Below are 16,518 nucleotides of genomic sequence, written 5' to 3'. Positions count from 1 at the left end.
GGCTCTTGTGCGGGTCTCAGTGAGTCACACGGTGTGTAGCCCTTGAGAAGGGCTTGGGAGGTGCCCACTGTCCCCGTGGGGAGGACAGTGTGGGACGCAGAGCCCACTGGACAGCAGCGAGCACGGAGGCTTTGCAGCCCTCAGCCCTGCTGCGATCGGCTTTGTGTGTCTTTCCTGAGAGTTTGTTTCTGCATTTGTAAAATGACAATGATGACTTTCTTCCGACATCATTATAAACATTGACTTAGACAGTAAGGTGCTTATCACAGTGCCTGGCCAGTAGGAGCTTTAATTTTATCTCTACCATTTTGGCTTAGGAATTGCTGGTGTTGACTTTCCCAATTTACACATAGTAAAGATTCTTCTCTTGAGAGGTGGTGTCAAGTACTATTTTTAAAGGCATAGGTGCAGATACAACATTTAGGCATTTTCACCAAGTTTCATGTGTTTATTATCCTGCCTTTTCGAGGTTAGCAGTTTATCCTCTCATCTTTGCTGCCAGGGAACTAAGGTCTATATCAGCACTCAGTTGCATTATCACCAGATTGTAAATTTCTAGGCATCTCTTCCCTCCATATGCCTTACAAATGCTTGTTGTTTAATCTACTTCATTTTCCTTTTCCCACCTGTTTATAGCCCGTAAGTACTTATTATTATATCTTATTTCATCCTTCTTGAAAATTCAAATTGTGAACTTTATAGTATCATAATAGCTTACTTTGACTGGGTTGTATCATATATGCAAACCAGTCAGCTCATTCTGGTCCCCAAACACTATCTTCAACGTTATTTTCATGAGAAGATAATCGTATTTGCCCTTTAAAAATATCACAACACTATGGTGATTGAAAAAAAAATTAAAGTGATTTTATACTTTTCTTCTCATGTTTACATGTTGTAATCTGCCTTCATCTGGTTGATAAAGAATTCTCTTCTATGAGTTAGTTTTTGTTTTCTTTGTATTCAAATTTCAACTTTATGGTTGCTGTTAGGAAACCTAACTTTATGTAAAGATGCAATGAGAATTTATTGAATAGAAATTGCATTTGTTTTAAACAAATTTTGAAATATCAAAGAAGTTCTAAATTGTCTCACTTCTGTCTTAATTTTTTAAGGAAAGTTATTCTTTATTGTGTTATTAACCTACTTGATGACAGTATGAATTTGCTGTGTTTTCTTTCATATATCAGTACCACTGAATATTGTCATCATTGAAATTTGTGCTCTCTTCAAATGATGACTCCAACTAATAAAATAAAAATGTATGAAGAGCTGACATTTTTTAAAAAGTGAACTTATCAAAACTTTCGGCTGTGTTTTAGAAAGAAAAGGAAAAAAAAAAGGAAGAGAAAAAGAAAGAAAAGGAACCAGAAAAGCCTACAAAACCTCTTACAACTGAAAAGGTAAAAATCTCTTCCTGTGTTTTAATCCGCGCAGGTTACGACCTTATCTGTATAGTTACATATGGATGATTTGGAGATATTCATGATACGCAGTAATCATTCCTTCAACCAGTATTTGCGGAGTGTGTCCTATATCTGTCTTGTCCTGTATGACTTGTAATCAGGTACATATGTGTGGGTGTAGATTCCTGTGAGTTCCTCGAGGGCAAGTATTATTCCTGATGTAAAGAGTGGTGGTTTTGGCTTTCTTGCACAGTCTGGCTTCACAATCAGCAAAGTTGAGAGAGTGCAGAGGGCCCTGCAGAGGCCTTCAGAAGACACTCCACACTGAGTGTAGCACTTGAGTGGACTGACATGTAGGTAGGACGGAGGTTGTGAGCTAGGAGTGTGTCCTGTGCAGAGAACACCTTGAGGACAGAACCGAAAGTAAAGACAGGGTTTAGTTAGAAAAAGAGTGAGCAGTAGAGTGAAGAAAGATCTGTGTCTGTGTATAGAAAGTCGTGGGAAAGAGACCAGAATGGCAGATTGAGCTCAAATTGTAGAGGACTTTAAGGTCCACATTGATTCTTTTTGAAGGAAAAGCTGTGGATTCTTTTGAAAGGTTCTTTTGCAGTGATGAGCAGGAGAGATGTGATCAGGCCTACTATCTTGCTACCCTACTGTAGCAAGATAACGATGGATGTCTGTAGGACTTGGTTAAATAGTCATGGCGGCTCGGCTCTCAGTGCATTTCCTCACACAATAATGGAAGCACGGAAAGAGAATTATTAGTAAAGAGAGCGTGTCCTTAATTCTAATTGTTGCAGTGTGAATAATCGACTTCATGAAGGCATAAATTACACAGTATAGACTGCTTCCGTTTGAAGTGTACAAGTCAGTATTCACTGGCTCTGTTTCCATCACGTTTATTAGAATAGCCTATACTTTCAGAAAGTTATAAGCTTGCCTTCAGCTTTAAGACGTGCTGCTAAGAGTCCCAAGGCTGGTCAGAACTTTATGTGGCGCCCACACCTGCCCACCATCTGCACCTTCACCTCCCTCCTGGTGTGTGTCCTCTTAACCCCTGGCCCCACCAGTACCAGGCCGACTTGTCTGTTGCCCCCTGAACACACTTCCCATCTCTCTTCCCTGAACTGCCTGGCCAAGGCTGTCCTTTGCTCACCCCCAACTTACCTAGGCCTCCTCCTTGTCCATGAAGGCCCTCTAACTGCCCCAAGTAGATACACATTCTCCCTTCCTCAGAATTCCGGGGACATTGTCATACATTTGATTGTATTATTTCCTCCCTCATATGATTCTTTAATTATATTGTTAGATCAGTTTGTTTGCCCAACACAGGATGCATCTAGGTTTTGTTTTAGTCAGATGTTAAATATTATAAAACTTTTTATAAGGAGTGATTAAGTTAGTGATTATAACCCCAGTTACTTAAATTGCTTTAGTTCTCCTCTGGAAACTTTTCTCTTCAGCGTGCATCAGTAAGAAACTTTAAGTGAAATCTCTAACAGTTTTCTTTTTGATTATAAAGGAATTTAAAAATCACTAGAAGGTTTTATCTTTTGTTTTCAAAAGTTGGAAATATCAAAGAGTTTATATAATGCCTTATTGTTGTACTTGGCAAGATTTAAAATTTAACCTCTTTTAAAACATATATTTTTTTCCTCTTTAAAAAAACTTTGCCCTGAGAATACAGTGAGCATTTGATGTTATGACCTCGTGTATTTCGCTGCCTTGTGTATAAGTGCTTGCCTTCCGTTGCCTTCTGAGGGGCCTCCAGTGACCTGTGAGCAGTCTCTGGATTGTGCGTGTGTGCAGAGCACTTCAGGGGTGGGCACGGGGAGGAGTGGGCACTTTTCTGTTACCATTTCCCTTCAGTGTTTGGTTTTACTAAACCCAGTTCACACCTGTCTGTTCCTCTTGCTCACCTTGCAGAGTTCAGGACTCCTGCTGCTGCTGGTGGGAACCTTGCTGATGGAATAATCAATCACCCGCAGGGGGAAACCTCAGCTCCTGTCAAGCTTTCATGGTCAGGATAGTACAAGCTGCATGAGAAGGGAGAGACCAGTGCATTTAACAGTCTGCACAGTGGGGAGACAGCAGTGGCGCCAGTGAGCTCTCCTCCGTTCACACTAGCTGTTTCTCTGTGCCTTCTCTCTGAGCGGAGATCATCAGGGAGCTTTATAATCTTGTTGTTCAGTCACTAAGTCATGTCCGACTCTGCGACGCCATGGACTGTAGCTCACCAGGCTCCTCTGCCCATGGGATTTCCCAGGCCAAGAATACTAGAGTGGGTTGCCATTTTCTTCTCTGGGTGACCTTCCCAACCTAGGGATCGAACCCACGTCTCCTGCATTGGCAGGTGGATTCTTTACCACTGAGCCCCTGTGGGAGCCCCCATGTATAATATACAGAGGAGAAATTAGTAGTAATAGCAGTGAAAATTATATCAGTAGTAGTCAGAATATCATCCTCATTAATAAGAAGGGATTGGCTTTATTGGCTATCTATCTGTTATCTGCCAGGAACTAATGGCACCCCACTCCAGCACTCTTGCCTGGAAAATCCCATGGGCAGAGGAGCCTGGTAGGCTGCAGTCCATGGGGTCGCTGAGAGTTGGACACGGCTCAGTGACTTCACTTTCACTTTTCACTTTCATGCATTGGAGAAGGCAATGGCAACCCACTCCAGTGTTCTTGCCTGGAGAATCCCAGGGACGGGGGAGCCTGGTGGGCTGCAGTCTCTGGGGTCGCACAGAGTCGGACACGACTGAAGCGACTTAGCAGCAGCGGCAGCAGGGCTCGTGTACAGTTTGCGTGTACACTTGTGCACGTGCACTTACAAGTGTGAAGTGACCAGCCTTGTATTCAGCGCCTGGTCAGGAGACAGAACGTGGCCAGCTCCCCAGAGGCTGCCGCCGTAACACCTCCCAGTTGAATCACTTCTCTTCTCCCCAGGGATAATTTCCTTGCATTTTAGGACTAGATTTATCTTCTCTGAGTGTGTATGTAAATAATAGAAATCATATTTAGAAAATACTGTTTTTCTGTATTTTTTGAGCATACAAATGAAATGATACCACGAATATTCTTTTGTTTTCCTTTTGTTTTCCGGCCAGCATTTTTTTGGTATGTAGTTGTCTGCTTCCTTAGTTGTTGTGTAGCGTATGTCATCACGTTTCTGTTTCTTACTCTATTCGTTAAATTGGTAAACACTGGGATTCTATCCAGGCTTTAGCCCTTAATAAGTAGTGCTGCTGTGAGCGCTTTTGTTCATGCCTCTAAGTGTGTATTTCTTCAGGATGTGTTTAGGAGTGGACTTGTTTGGTCATAAAGTATGAACACTGTTGTGCATACTCAGTTGATGAGTTGTGTCACACAACCCTACATCGTGTATACCAAATGCCAAGTGTATTCTGGTGACTCTGTGTTCTTTCAACATGTGGTATTATCAGAAATATTATTGTTTAAAGTCTGATGAGTGTATAGTGATATCTCATTGCATTTTAAATGTTCATTTTGTATATTACGAACAAAGCTCAGGGCCTTTTCACATGTTCATTGCCCATTTGGAGCCCCCCTTTGGAGCTCTGATTCAGATCTTTCACCTCTTTTTAAATTGGATTGCTTACTTTTCCCTCGTTGACTTTTTCTTTTTCTAAATACAGTTTCTCTTTATTTTTTTTTAATTGCCTATTTTTTCTCTTTTTTAATTTATTTTAATTGGAGGCTAATTACAATATTGTGGTTTTAACAGTCAACACACACGCGCGCGCGCGCACACACACACACACACACACATATGTCGAAGAAACTGGTCCTTTTCCAGTTACATGAATGTCTTATTTCTGTGGTTTTATTGCTCTTTTTATTTCTGGTTTGTGAATCAGTGATAGAAGGCATCCTTATCTTATTCCTAACCTCAGAGGGAAGGTTTCAGCTCTTCACCTGTGTGTGTTCTCTTTACTCCTTACAAAGACCAGTTATTGTTGGAGGTAGAGAAATCAAGAATCAGAGAGAATATATGAATTGGCTAATGTAATCTAGTTTAGTTATAATTTATGGAGCTTGGAAAAATAGGATTTCATTTCTTTTATAAGGCAGAGCAGACTAAGCTCCATCTTGTACATCTTCAAGCATTTGAAAGATTGATGCTTGATAGGGTTAATTTTTCCAGAATACCTCTTCTAAGTCCACTTATTTCTACACATAATTAAAGCCATTAACTTGGACTTGACATGCAGCCATGAGTTAATAAACAGTTATTTGGAAGTATGCTAATTGGGGGATTAGAAGGAACTTTGCTACCTAGTCCAAATCTCTTATTTTATAAAGGAGTAGACTAAAACCTAGAAGGACATCGAGTCACTGAAAAGTGACTTGCTCAGTGCTAACAGTTGTTGGCAGTTAAGGGGTTTGAGCCCAGGTTTTCTTTTGATTTAAGTCCCAGGTCGTGTGTGTTTGTGTGCACACTTGGATTTGACATATATGCCCTCACCCTCAGGCACTGCAATTTTTGTTCTGTTGTACATTCTACATCATTTTATAATGAACAGTCCAGGGTTCTCTAAAAAAGAATCGTGTTTATATATAACCCCATCCCATATTGTCTTTAACTAGTGGATTCATAATTTTTATTGATTTCCTACCTTAGGGACTTCTTCCTTCCATAAATACATTTGTTTTCCCTGAGCAGCCTACTACTTTTGTTTAAATCGTATTTTGTACTTAGGTCTCCCTGAGGTTTATGTTACTGTGTTGTATAAGCATCTATTACTAATGGGTTAGCTGGAGCCAGCTCACTTTCTTTTCTGGGAAGAGGAAGGTAAAACCTAAACATTTACCAAATCAAGTGATTAATAGGGCAGATGTTTTTGACATTTAAATAGATGTCTGTCTGTTGTGCTTTAGATATTCTGCTGGAAAATAGTGTATATATTTGACTTTTTCTAAAATATTCTGTCCTATGTTTGACATTTCTAATTCAGTTTGTTTAGATTTATCTGCTAGACTGGCTCCCAAGTAGCTGGTGATCTATAAATATGTTTATGTAGATGAGAAGTACTCTATTAAAGGAATGTACATGAATTCTCTTTCAGCTTAAATAAGCAGATCTTGATTTCTCCTTTGGGAGGTTCTAAGTTTTATAGTTTTTCTTAAAGATGTACATATCAAAACATGGAAAATGGACAGACAGTCAATTCTTGGGATGGGGGAATTAAATCCTCCTAAGGTAGTTAGGTGGTTCTGGTTTCATTGCTGTTTATTATAATGTAGTTTATTATTGATAGAATTTATGTGTTAAGTTCTGAAGCTTTTACATTGTATGTTAAGAAAACTCTAGGGATCAGCAAATGTTTTCCTGTAGAGAATCAGGTACTAAATCTTTTAGGCCATAAGGTATCTTTCACAAATATTCAACTCTTCCTTTGTAGCACACAGGCAGTATATGTGAATGTGTTCCAGGAAATGTTATTTATAGAAGCAGTTGGCCATGTTTGTTGAGACTTGATTGCCACAGGAGAAGCAGGGTCAGGAGGAGAAGCAGGGTCAGGAGGAGAGCCAGGTTCAAGCCCGTGGTCTGGGTTCAGTCAGTTAACTGGGCAGAGTCAGTTAACTGCCTGGATCTGCTTTTTCCTCATTTATTAATAAACTTTGCCTTGATGATCTCTAGTGATCCCTTTGGTAATTAACAGTTCTAAATTTAGAATTACTTATTAAATCTGTTGAACATAGGGACAGGTTCCTAAAATCATCTTGACTATATCCTTAAAGATGGCTTTCACAGCTCCAGAGTTGGTTTTTAGTCAGTGAATTCTCTTTATTATTTCAAACTGATTTCTCATCCACATTAGTTGCTATTCTGTTTCAATGAGCTATTCTTCCTGTTAAATGACAAAGTCTAATTTAGGAAAAAAGTATTCAGTTCTTCCTAATGCTCGCTACTTCTGTGTTTGTGTAGAGCATGTATTTGTGTGTGTATGTATGTGTGTGTATATCTGTGTGTGTCTGAATATATTTCAGAAAACATGCCTTACTTTAAAGTGTTAGGTATTTCTGTTTAGATGCCTGTTCTACAAGTGTAAATGCATCATTGATTTTGTATGCAATGAGTATCTTAACAGATAACTTTAGATGATGAAATCAAAGTAAAGAATTTTATATTTTTGTAGACTTAAGGTCTTTCTGAGATAAATACAGTGAGTTTAGTACATAATTATTCACCTATCTTGGAATATTTTTATGTTTTATGAATTAAAAATTTTAATATTCAAAAATTATGTATTAAATATTATATATTCTGTGTAGAAAAAATAAAATATATAAAGAAGCAAAACATTAAAAAGGTACATAACTTCTCATAATCCCTCTACATAGTGACAAGTGTCTTAAACCTTTTGTAGCATAGCTTTCTCTGCTTGTGTGCATCTTAAGCATTTTAAAATTTAATTTTTTTGGAGTATAGTTGCTTTACAGTGTTGTGTTAGTTTCTGCTGAACAGCAAAGTGAATCAGCTATGTGTATACATATATGCCCTCTTCCTTGGATTTCCTTCTTCCCATTTAGGTCAGCACAGAACATTGAGTAGAATTCCCTGTGCTGCACAGTAGATGCTCATTAGTTGTCTGTATTATATATAATAGGGTATATATGTCAATCTAATGTGTGTGTACTGTTACCAATCTCTTGTATGTGTCTTGGTGAAATACTTTAAAGCGATTGCTGTGACTGGCCTGTGGTCCCCCAAGCATGTGTTGTAATTTTTAATGAAAAATTTAAAAAGTTTTTTTTTTTTTGCATGTGTGCAGATTTTTGCCACTAACTTCTTGAAGTTGATGAGAGAAAATCAACTTACCACATATATTAATGTTAATTAGTATTTGAATCTTTTAAGAAGATGATGTAGATGAATCAGTTCAGTTCAGTCGCTCAGTTGTGTCCGACTCTTTGCGACCCCGTGATCGCAGCACGCCAGGCTTCCCTCTCCATCACCAACCCCTGGAGTTCACTCAGACTCACGTCCATCAAGTCAGTGATGCCATCCAGCCATCTCATCCTCTGTTGTCCCCTTCTCCTCCTGCCCCCAATCCCTCCCAGCATCAGAGTCTTTTCCAGTGAGTCAACTCTTCGCATGAGGTGGCCAAAGTACTGCAGTTTCAGCTTCAGCATCATTCCCTCCAAAGAAATCCCAGGGCTGATCTCCTTCAGAATGCACTGGTTGGATCTCCTTGAAGTCCAAGGGACTTTCAAGAGTCTTCTCCTACACCACAGTTCAAGAGCATCAGTTCTTCGGCGTTCAGCCTTCTTCACAGTCCAACTCTCACATCCACACATGACCACAGGAAAAACAGTAGCCTTGACTAGACAGACCGTAGTCTGCAAAGTAATATCTCTGCTTTTGAATATGCTGTGTAGGTTGGTCATAACTTTTCTTCCAAGGAGTAAGCGTCTTTTAATTTCATGGCTACAGTCACCATCTGCAGTGATTTTGGAGCCCCCCAAAATAAAGTCTGACACTGTTTCCACTGTTTCCCCATCTATTTGCCATGAAGTGATGGGACCAGATGCCATGATCTTCATTGTCTGAATGTAGAGCTTTAAGCCAACATTTTCACTCTTGTCTTTCACTTTCATCAAGAGGCTTTTTACTTCTTCTTCACTTTCTGCCATAAAGGTGGTGTCATCTGCATATCTGAGGTGATTGATATTTCTCCTGGCAATCTTGATTCCAGCTTGTGTTTCTTCCAGTCCAGTGTTTCTCATGATGTACTCTGCATATAAGTTAAATAAGCAGGTGACAATATACAGCCTTGACGTACTCCTTTTCCTATTTGAAACCAGTCTGTTGTTCCATGTCTAGTTCTAACTGTTGCTTCCTGACCTGCATACAGATTTCTCAAGAGGCAGGTCAGGTGGTCTGGTATTCCCATCTCTCTCAGAATTTTCCAGTTTCTAATGATCCACACAGTCAAAGGCTTTGGCATAGTCAATAAAGCAGAAACAGATGTTTTTCTGGAACTCTCTTGCTTTTTCCATGATCCAGCGGATGTTGGCAATTTGATCTCTGGTTCCTTTGCCTTTTCTAAAACCAGCTTGAACATCAGGAAGTTCACAGTTCATGTATTGCTGAAGCCTGTCTTGGAGAATTTTGAGCATTATTTTACTAGCCTCTGAGATGAAGTGCAATTTTCCGGTAGTTTGAGCATTCTGTGGCATTGCCTTTCTTTGGGATTGGAATGAAAACTGACCTTTTCTAGTCCTGTGACCACTGCTGAGTTTTCCAAATTTGCTGGCATATTGAGTGCAACACTTTCACAGCATCATCTTTCAGGATTTGATATAGCTCAACTGGAATTCCATCACTTCCACTAGCTTTGTTCATAGTGCTGCTTCCTAAGGCCCACTTGACTTCACATTCCAGGATGTCTGGCTCTAGATGAGTGATCACACCATCGTGATTATCCGGGTCGTGAAGATCTTTTTTGTACAGTTCTTCTGTGTATTCTTGCCACCTCTTCTTAATATCTTCTGCTTCTGTTAGGTCCAGACCATTTCTGTCCTTTATTGAGCCCATCTTTGCATGAGATGTTCCCTTGGTATCTCTAATTTTCTTGAAGAGATCTCTAGTCTTTCCCATTCTGTTGTTTTCCTCTATTTCTTTGCATTGATCACTGAAGAAGGCTTTCTTATCTCTTCTTACTATTCTTTGGAACTCTGTATTCAGATGCTTATATCTTTCCTTTTCTCCTTTGCTTTTCACTTCTCTTCACAGCCATTTGTAAGGCCTCCCCAGATAGCCATTTTGCTTTTTTGCATTTCTTTCCATGGTGATGGTCTTGATCCCTGTCTCCTGTACAGTGTCACAAACCTCATTCCATAGTTCATCAGGCACTCTATCTATCATATCTAGGCCCTTAAATCTATTTCTCACTTTCACTGTATTATCATAAGGGATTTGATTTAAGTCATACCTGAATGGTCTAGCGGTTTTCCCTACTTTCTTCAATTTCAGTCTGAATTTGGTAATAAAGAGTTCATGATCTGAGCCACAGTCAGGTCCCGATCTTGTTTTTGTTGACTGTATAGAGCTTCTCCATCTTTGGCTGCAAGAATATAATCAGTCTGATTTTGGTGTTGACCGTCTGGTGATGTCCATGTGTAGAGTCTTCTCTTGTGTTGTTGGAAGAGGGTATTTGCTATGACCAGTGCATTTTCTTGGCAAAACTCTATTAGTCTTTGCCCTGCTTCATTCTGCATTCCAAGGCCAAATCTGCCTGTTACTCCAGGTGTTTCTTGACTTCCTACTTTTGCATTCCAGTCCCCTATAATGAAAAGGACATCTTTTTGGGGTGTTAGTTCTAAAAAGTCTTGTAGGTCTTCATAAAACCGTTCAACTTCAGCTTCTTCAGCATTACTGGTTGGAGGATAGACTTGGATTACCGTGATATTGAATGGTTTGCCTTGGAAATGAACAGAGATCATTCTGTCGTTTTTGAGATTGCATCCAAGTACTGCATTTCGGACGCTTTTGTTGACCATGATGGCTACTCCATTTCTTCTGAGGGATTCCTGCCTGCAGTAGTAGATGTAATGGTCATCTGAGTTAAATTCACCCATTCCAGTCCATTTTAGTTCTTTGATTCCTAGAATGTCGACGTTTACCCTTGCCATCTCTTGTTTGACCACTTCCAATTTGCCTTGATTCATGGACCTGACATTCCAGGTTCCTATGCAATATTGCTCTTTACAGCATTGGACCTTACTTCTATCACCAATCACATCCACACCTGGGTAGTGTTTTTGCTTTGGCTCCAACCCTTCATTCTTTCTGGAGTTATTTCTCCACTGATCTCCAGTAGCATATTGGGCACCTACTGACCTAAGGAGTTCCTCTTTTGGTATCCTATCATTTAGCCCTTTCATACTGTTCATGGGGTTCTCAAGCAAGAATACTGAAGTGGTTTGCCATTCCCTTCTCCAGTGGACCACATTGTGTCAGACCTCTCCACCATGACCCGCCTGTCTTGGGTTGCCCCGTGGGCATGGTTTAGTTTCATTGAGTTAGATAAGCCTGTGGTCCTAGTGTGATTAGATTGACTAGTTTTCTGTCAGTATGGTTTCAGTGTGTCTGCCCTCTGATGCCCTCTTGTAACACCTGCCATCTTACTTGGGTTTCTCTTGCCTTGGGCATGGGATATCTCTTCACGGCTGCTCCAGCAAAGCGCAGCCACTGCTCCTTACCTTGGATGAGAGGTATCTCCTCACCGCCACCCTTCCTGACCTTCAATGTGGGATAGCTCCTCTAGGCCCTCCTGCGCCCGCGTAGCCACTGCTCCTTGGACGTGGGGTGGCTCCTTCCAGCTGCCGCCTCTGGCTTCCAGTGCGGGGTGGCTCCTCCTAGCTGCTGTCCCTGGCCTCGGAAGTGGGGTGAATAGTGATTTTTTTATGTAGTTGGGGAAAAAACAGAAACAACCAGCAGTGTTGTCTTTATGAAGAAACTTTTGTGTTAATAAAACTTAAAAAATACAGTAAGTGCTCTGACCTTTCAATATAAGTAGAAAGTAAAATTGCAAAGCTCCTGCACTTGAGATTTCAGTACAGCCATGTGAAAGTGAGCAATGAGTTGTATGTCAGTCAGATTGCTCTTAGTAAACCATTAAAGTGAAATTCAGTGGCTCATTGCCAGATGCTGTGTTAATAGGCTCTGCTGGTTAACAGTCTGACAGAGACGCTTTCACAGCCACCAGGTTCTCAGTGTCATTTAAGCTAGATAAACATTGCACATAATGTGTGTGTGTGCATTTGAGAGTCAGATATTTCCAATCGTTAATGCTTTTGTGGAAGTGGAGACATATGGTCTAGGTAGTAATAAGTAAGCATGGCAGATGTCTTAACAGTGCATTTTTTTAAGTGGAATTGGAAGGTTCTTTGTATTTTCCTCAAATCATTCATTGCCAGCCTAAAATCTGATATTGGAGATTAGTTTGATAGCAATCTTTTGTTTGTAGATTTAAAAAAATAGATTCAGCATAACTGTGCATTGGGCTTAGAAAGCATTTTGGTCCTGCTTTTCTGTGGTCCAGGTTTTACTCGAGTCTATATTGTTAGTTGCTGTTGACAACTTTCTTTCTTTAGCTATTAGGTTTCTCTTTTTTTAGTAAATTTTTTCTCTCTGAAAAAGAAAAGATCACTACTGCTACTCCTAAGTCAAAAGAAATCATATTCCTGTCCAGTAAATTTATAGCGTTTTTCATTCTTTAACCAAGAGACAGGATAGATAGAAACTTTATGGATTTTAGTAGCATCTCCCTTCTACCTCCACATAGTCGCCAAACCATGTCTGCTTTTAAGAAGTTAGAAAATATGCATAAGCAAAAAGAAAAAGTAATATTGTCACAGATTTAACCACTTAGAAAAATTATCACTAGCATTTTGATGTTCATCCTTCCATATTGTTTCCCACGGAAATGTGTGTATCCACGTGGGATCGGACTGCCTGCTCCTCTGTCCTATAACAATATGTCTTGAGTACCCTTTCTTGTTGATAAATATGTGTATGCTTTTCTATCTTTAGTAATATTCCCGTGAGTGGAAATGGAGCACTCTGACTATAGAAAATTTGTTTTAAAATGTATCTCTTGAATAATGAAAATATGCGCACATAATCGGTGCACAACTGTGTGATAGTTTATTAGGGTGCGTTTGTAAAACTGGATTTGCCAAGTCAAAGGATACAGACTTTTAAAAAGTCTTTCGAAAAACATTAAACTACTAGAAGGTAAAGAAGGTAGAGACTGGGCTTGAGAAGACTTGACTTCCATTCTCTGCTGTTTACTAAATACCTGATCACTCTGAACCTCAGTTCCCTCATATGTAAATCTGTTAGTTTAGTGGGCATTTTTTCTACCTACCGTGTGGCAAGCATCACCTTAAACGCTGGGAATCATGTGGTAGAGGCACGTCTGTGTCTTGCAGGATGTCTGGCAGCATCCTGCCAGTCCTGGCAATCAGAAATGTCTTCCGGTGTTGCTGAATGTCCTGGAGGACAAGACTGCTCATCACTAGAGGATCACTGATTCAGATTCCAGGTCCATGAAACTGGTCTCAGTGGAAGAAAGAAAGCAGTCTGGTGCACACTTGGAGGGAGAGTGTGAGTGAGATCAAGGCGGCTTTTGGATATAGACACAAATCATTTTCTTAGCAGTTTTACTCAGATGCTGGAAGGAAGTAATACGGTTATATATATGAAAGAAAAAGTTTATAATAATGCCATTGAGTGGGAGGTAGACATAAGATAATTTGAAACCCAAATCAGCATTTTCTTAACTCGAAGTTTCCCAGAGTCGAGTTTATCTTTTAAAATCACGCATCTTTCCATGTAATTCGCATATGATTTGAATCATTTGCATTTTGGGTAGAGTGGACAAATTAGTGGATGAGGGGCAGTATGGGGGTGGGGAGTGGGAGGTGCAGATTGTTGGTGTTAAGACAGGCACAAGGGTGCTTATTGTACAACACAAAATATATTACAAACAAAGTTATAAAGAAACATGTATAGTTACAACACATTTTGTAATAAATATTGTAAATGGAAAGTAACCTTAAAAATTTTTTTAAATTGAAAAAAGAATCACCTTCATTTTGGAGGTTAAAAACAGAACAGGTTGTTAGGATAAAAATTGGATTAGATACATGGTCTTGGGCCCCTGACAGCATTTAGTCCTTTAGCCATAAGCCTTGTTGTTACTCCCCTTCTGGAGTATCACTTTTGTGGTATTTATAATTATTTGTCTAGATTACTGCATTTATTTCTGAGCATTGCTGTGCCAGAAAGACTGGGTGCCAAGAACAAAGATTCCAACTTCTTCAGAGTTTCGTGGAGGCCTGACCATTGGGAAAAGTTGAGAGAGAACCAGGCATTGCTGCTTGCAGACCACAGGACAGGTACCTCAGCCCAGGTACCTGTGTGCCTGGTACCGAGGTGTGCTGCCGTCTGTGCCCACGTTCCATCTCAGGCAGCCCCTCCCCAACCCACACACACGTTCCAGGGGAGCCCGGCAGGTGCTGGCCTCTGAGCATGCCGGGCTTGTTCTCCTCTCAGCCCTGACTTCTTCTGCACCTGTGCTGTGACCAGGTCCACGCCTCCTCTTAAGTCTTTTATCATTGTGATAAGAATATCAGCCTCATTTTTAAAATAGCCATTTCCCCCCTATTATAAAAACCATGGAAAATACAAGGAAAAATAAGACAAAGGAAAACCTGTTGTCTCACTCTACAGAGTCTCACCACTTTTAACATTTTAGTTTTTACTTTCAGTTCTTTTGAAAATTTTTATAGGATTTTAAGAGGGTCCTTTAAATACTTTATATCTCACACTCATTAGGATAACTGCTGTCAAAAAAATTGCCAGAAAATAGCAAGTGGTTGTGGAGAAATTGGAAACCTGTGCACTGTTGGTGGGAATGTAAAATAGTGTGGCCATCGTGAAGAGCCGTGTGGTAATTCTTCAAAGAAACATGGAATTACCATTTGATCCAGCAGTTCTACTTCTGGGTATATACCCCAAAGAATTGAAAACAAGGACTCAAACAGAATTCATACATCCATGTTCATAGCAATGTTATTCATAATAGCCAAAAGTAGAAACCACTTAAATGTCCATTAGTGGATGAGTGGATAAACAAAATGCGATATGTATGTGCGATGGAATGTCATTCAGCCTATAAAGGAACAAAGTTCTGATCCCGGCTGCGGCATGGGTGCTCCTCGAGGACATTAGTCGAAGTAAGTGAGGACGGAAGGACGGATACCGCGCCATGCTGCTCGTAGCTGCCTCCCGCGAGTCGCTCACAGAGACGGAAGGTGGAGTGCTGGTTGCCGGGGTCGGAGGGCGCGTGAGGGCAGTGGTGGTTTCGCGCGCAGAGTGTCAGTTGTGCAGCATGAAAAGAGCTCTGGAGGAGGATGGCTGTGGCGGTTACAGAGCAGCACGAATGCACTTAATGCCACTGAACCCTGTGCTTAGAAAGGGTCATTACCGCAGCTTAAGAGCTCACAAGCGAAACTCCAAAGGGACTTTGTGAATATATACAGCTTTACCTTTATAACCCAATTTTAATGATTCTGTAGTGAATTTTATATTGTCATATTTTTCTTTTGAATACATAATCAGATTCATCAGTTGTGGTGTTTATTTTGGCTACCTTTTAGACTCATATACCTTTTAGATAACTAGTACGTGAACCGAGCACTTCCAGATGTTCAAGCTAGATTTAGAAAATTCAGAGGAACTAGAGATCAAATTGCCAAAATCTGTTGGATCATAGAGAATTCCAGAAAACATCGACTTCTGCTTCATTGCCTATGCTAAAGTCTTTAACTGTGTGGATCACAACAAACTGTGGGAAATACTTAGAGATGGGAATGCCAGACCACCTGACCTGCCTCCTGAGAAACTTGTATTCAGGTCATGAAGCAACGGACTGGTTCCAAATTGGAAAAGAAGTATGTCAAGGCTGTATATTGTCTTATTAAACTTAATGCAGAGTATATCATGCAAAATGCTGGGCTGGATGAAGCATAAGGTGGAATCAAGATTGCCAGGAGAAATATCAATAACCTCAGATATGCAGATGATACCACTCTTATTCCAAAAGTGAAGAGGAACCAAAAAGCCTCTTGGTGAAAGTGAAAGAGGAGAGTGAAGAAGCTGGCTTAAAACTCAACATCCAAAAAAATAAGATCATGGGATCTGGTCCCATCGCTTATGGCAAATAGATGGAGAAACAATGGAAAGAGTGACAGACTATATTTTCTTAGGCTCCAAAATCACTGCAGATGGTGAGTGCTGCCATAAAATTAAAAGATGCTTGCTCTTTGGAAGAAAAGCTATGGCCAACCTAGACAGCATATTAAAAAAGCAGAGACATTACTTTGCCCACAAAGGTCCATGTAGTCAGAGCTATGGTTTTCCCAGTAGTCATGTATGGATGTGAGAGTTGGACTATAAAGAAAGCTGAGCACAGAAGAACTGATGCTTTTGCACTGTGTTGTTGGAGAAGACTCTTAAAAGTCTCTTGGACTGCAAGGAGATCCAACCAGTCCATCCTAAAGGAGATCAG

General features: G+C 40.2%; 1 protein-coding gene across 5 annotated transcripts in view; it reads left to right on the top strand.

The window, feature by feature from the left end:
- The window catches only part of SMAP1 (small ArfGAP 1), a 188,529-nt gene that overhangs the window by 110,381 nt on the left and 61,630 nt on the right, over positions 1–16,518 (top strand). For 3 of the 5 annotated variants that reach the window (XM_069599492.1, XM_069599493.1, XM_069599496.1), the window contains one exon: positions 1,323–1,403. The exons of the other annotated variants lie outside the window; for them this stretch is intronic. In XM_069599492.1, the coding sequence (XP_069455593.1) occupies positions 1,323–1,403 (81 nt within the window). The remainder of the gene's footprint in view (positions 1–1,322; positions 1,404–16,518) is intronic. 5 annotated transcript variants of the gene reach the window in all.

This window comes from Ovis canadensis, chromosome 9 (assembly GCF_042477335.2).
Source record: "Ovis canadensis isolate MfBH-ARS-UI-01 breed Bighorn chromosome 9, ARS-UI_OviCan_v2, whole genome shotgun sequence".
Classification (NCBI taxonomy): Eukaryota; Metazoa; Chordata; class Mammalia; order Artiodactyla; family Bovidae; genus Ovis; species Ovis canadensis.
This window is presented reverse-complemented; position numbering and strand designations above follow the sequence as displayed.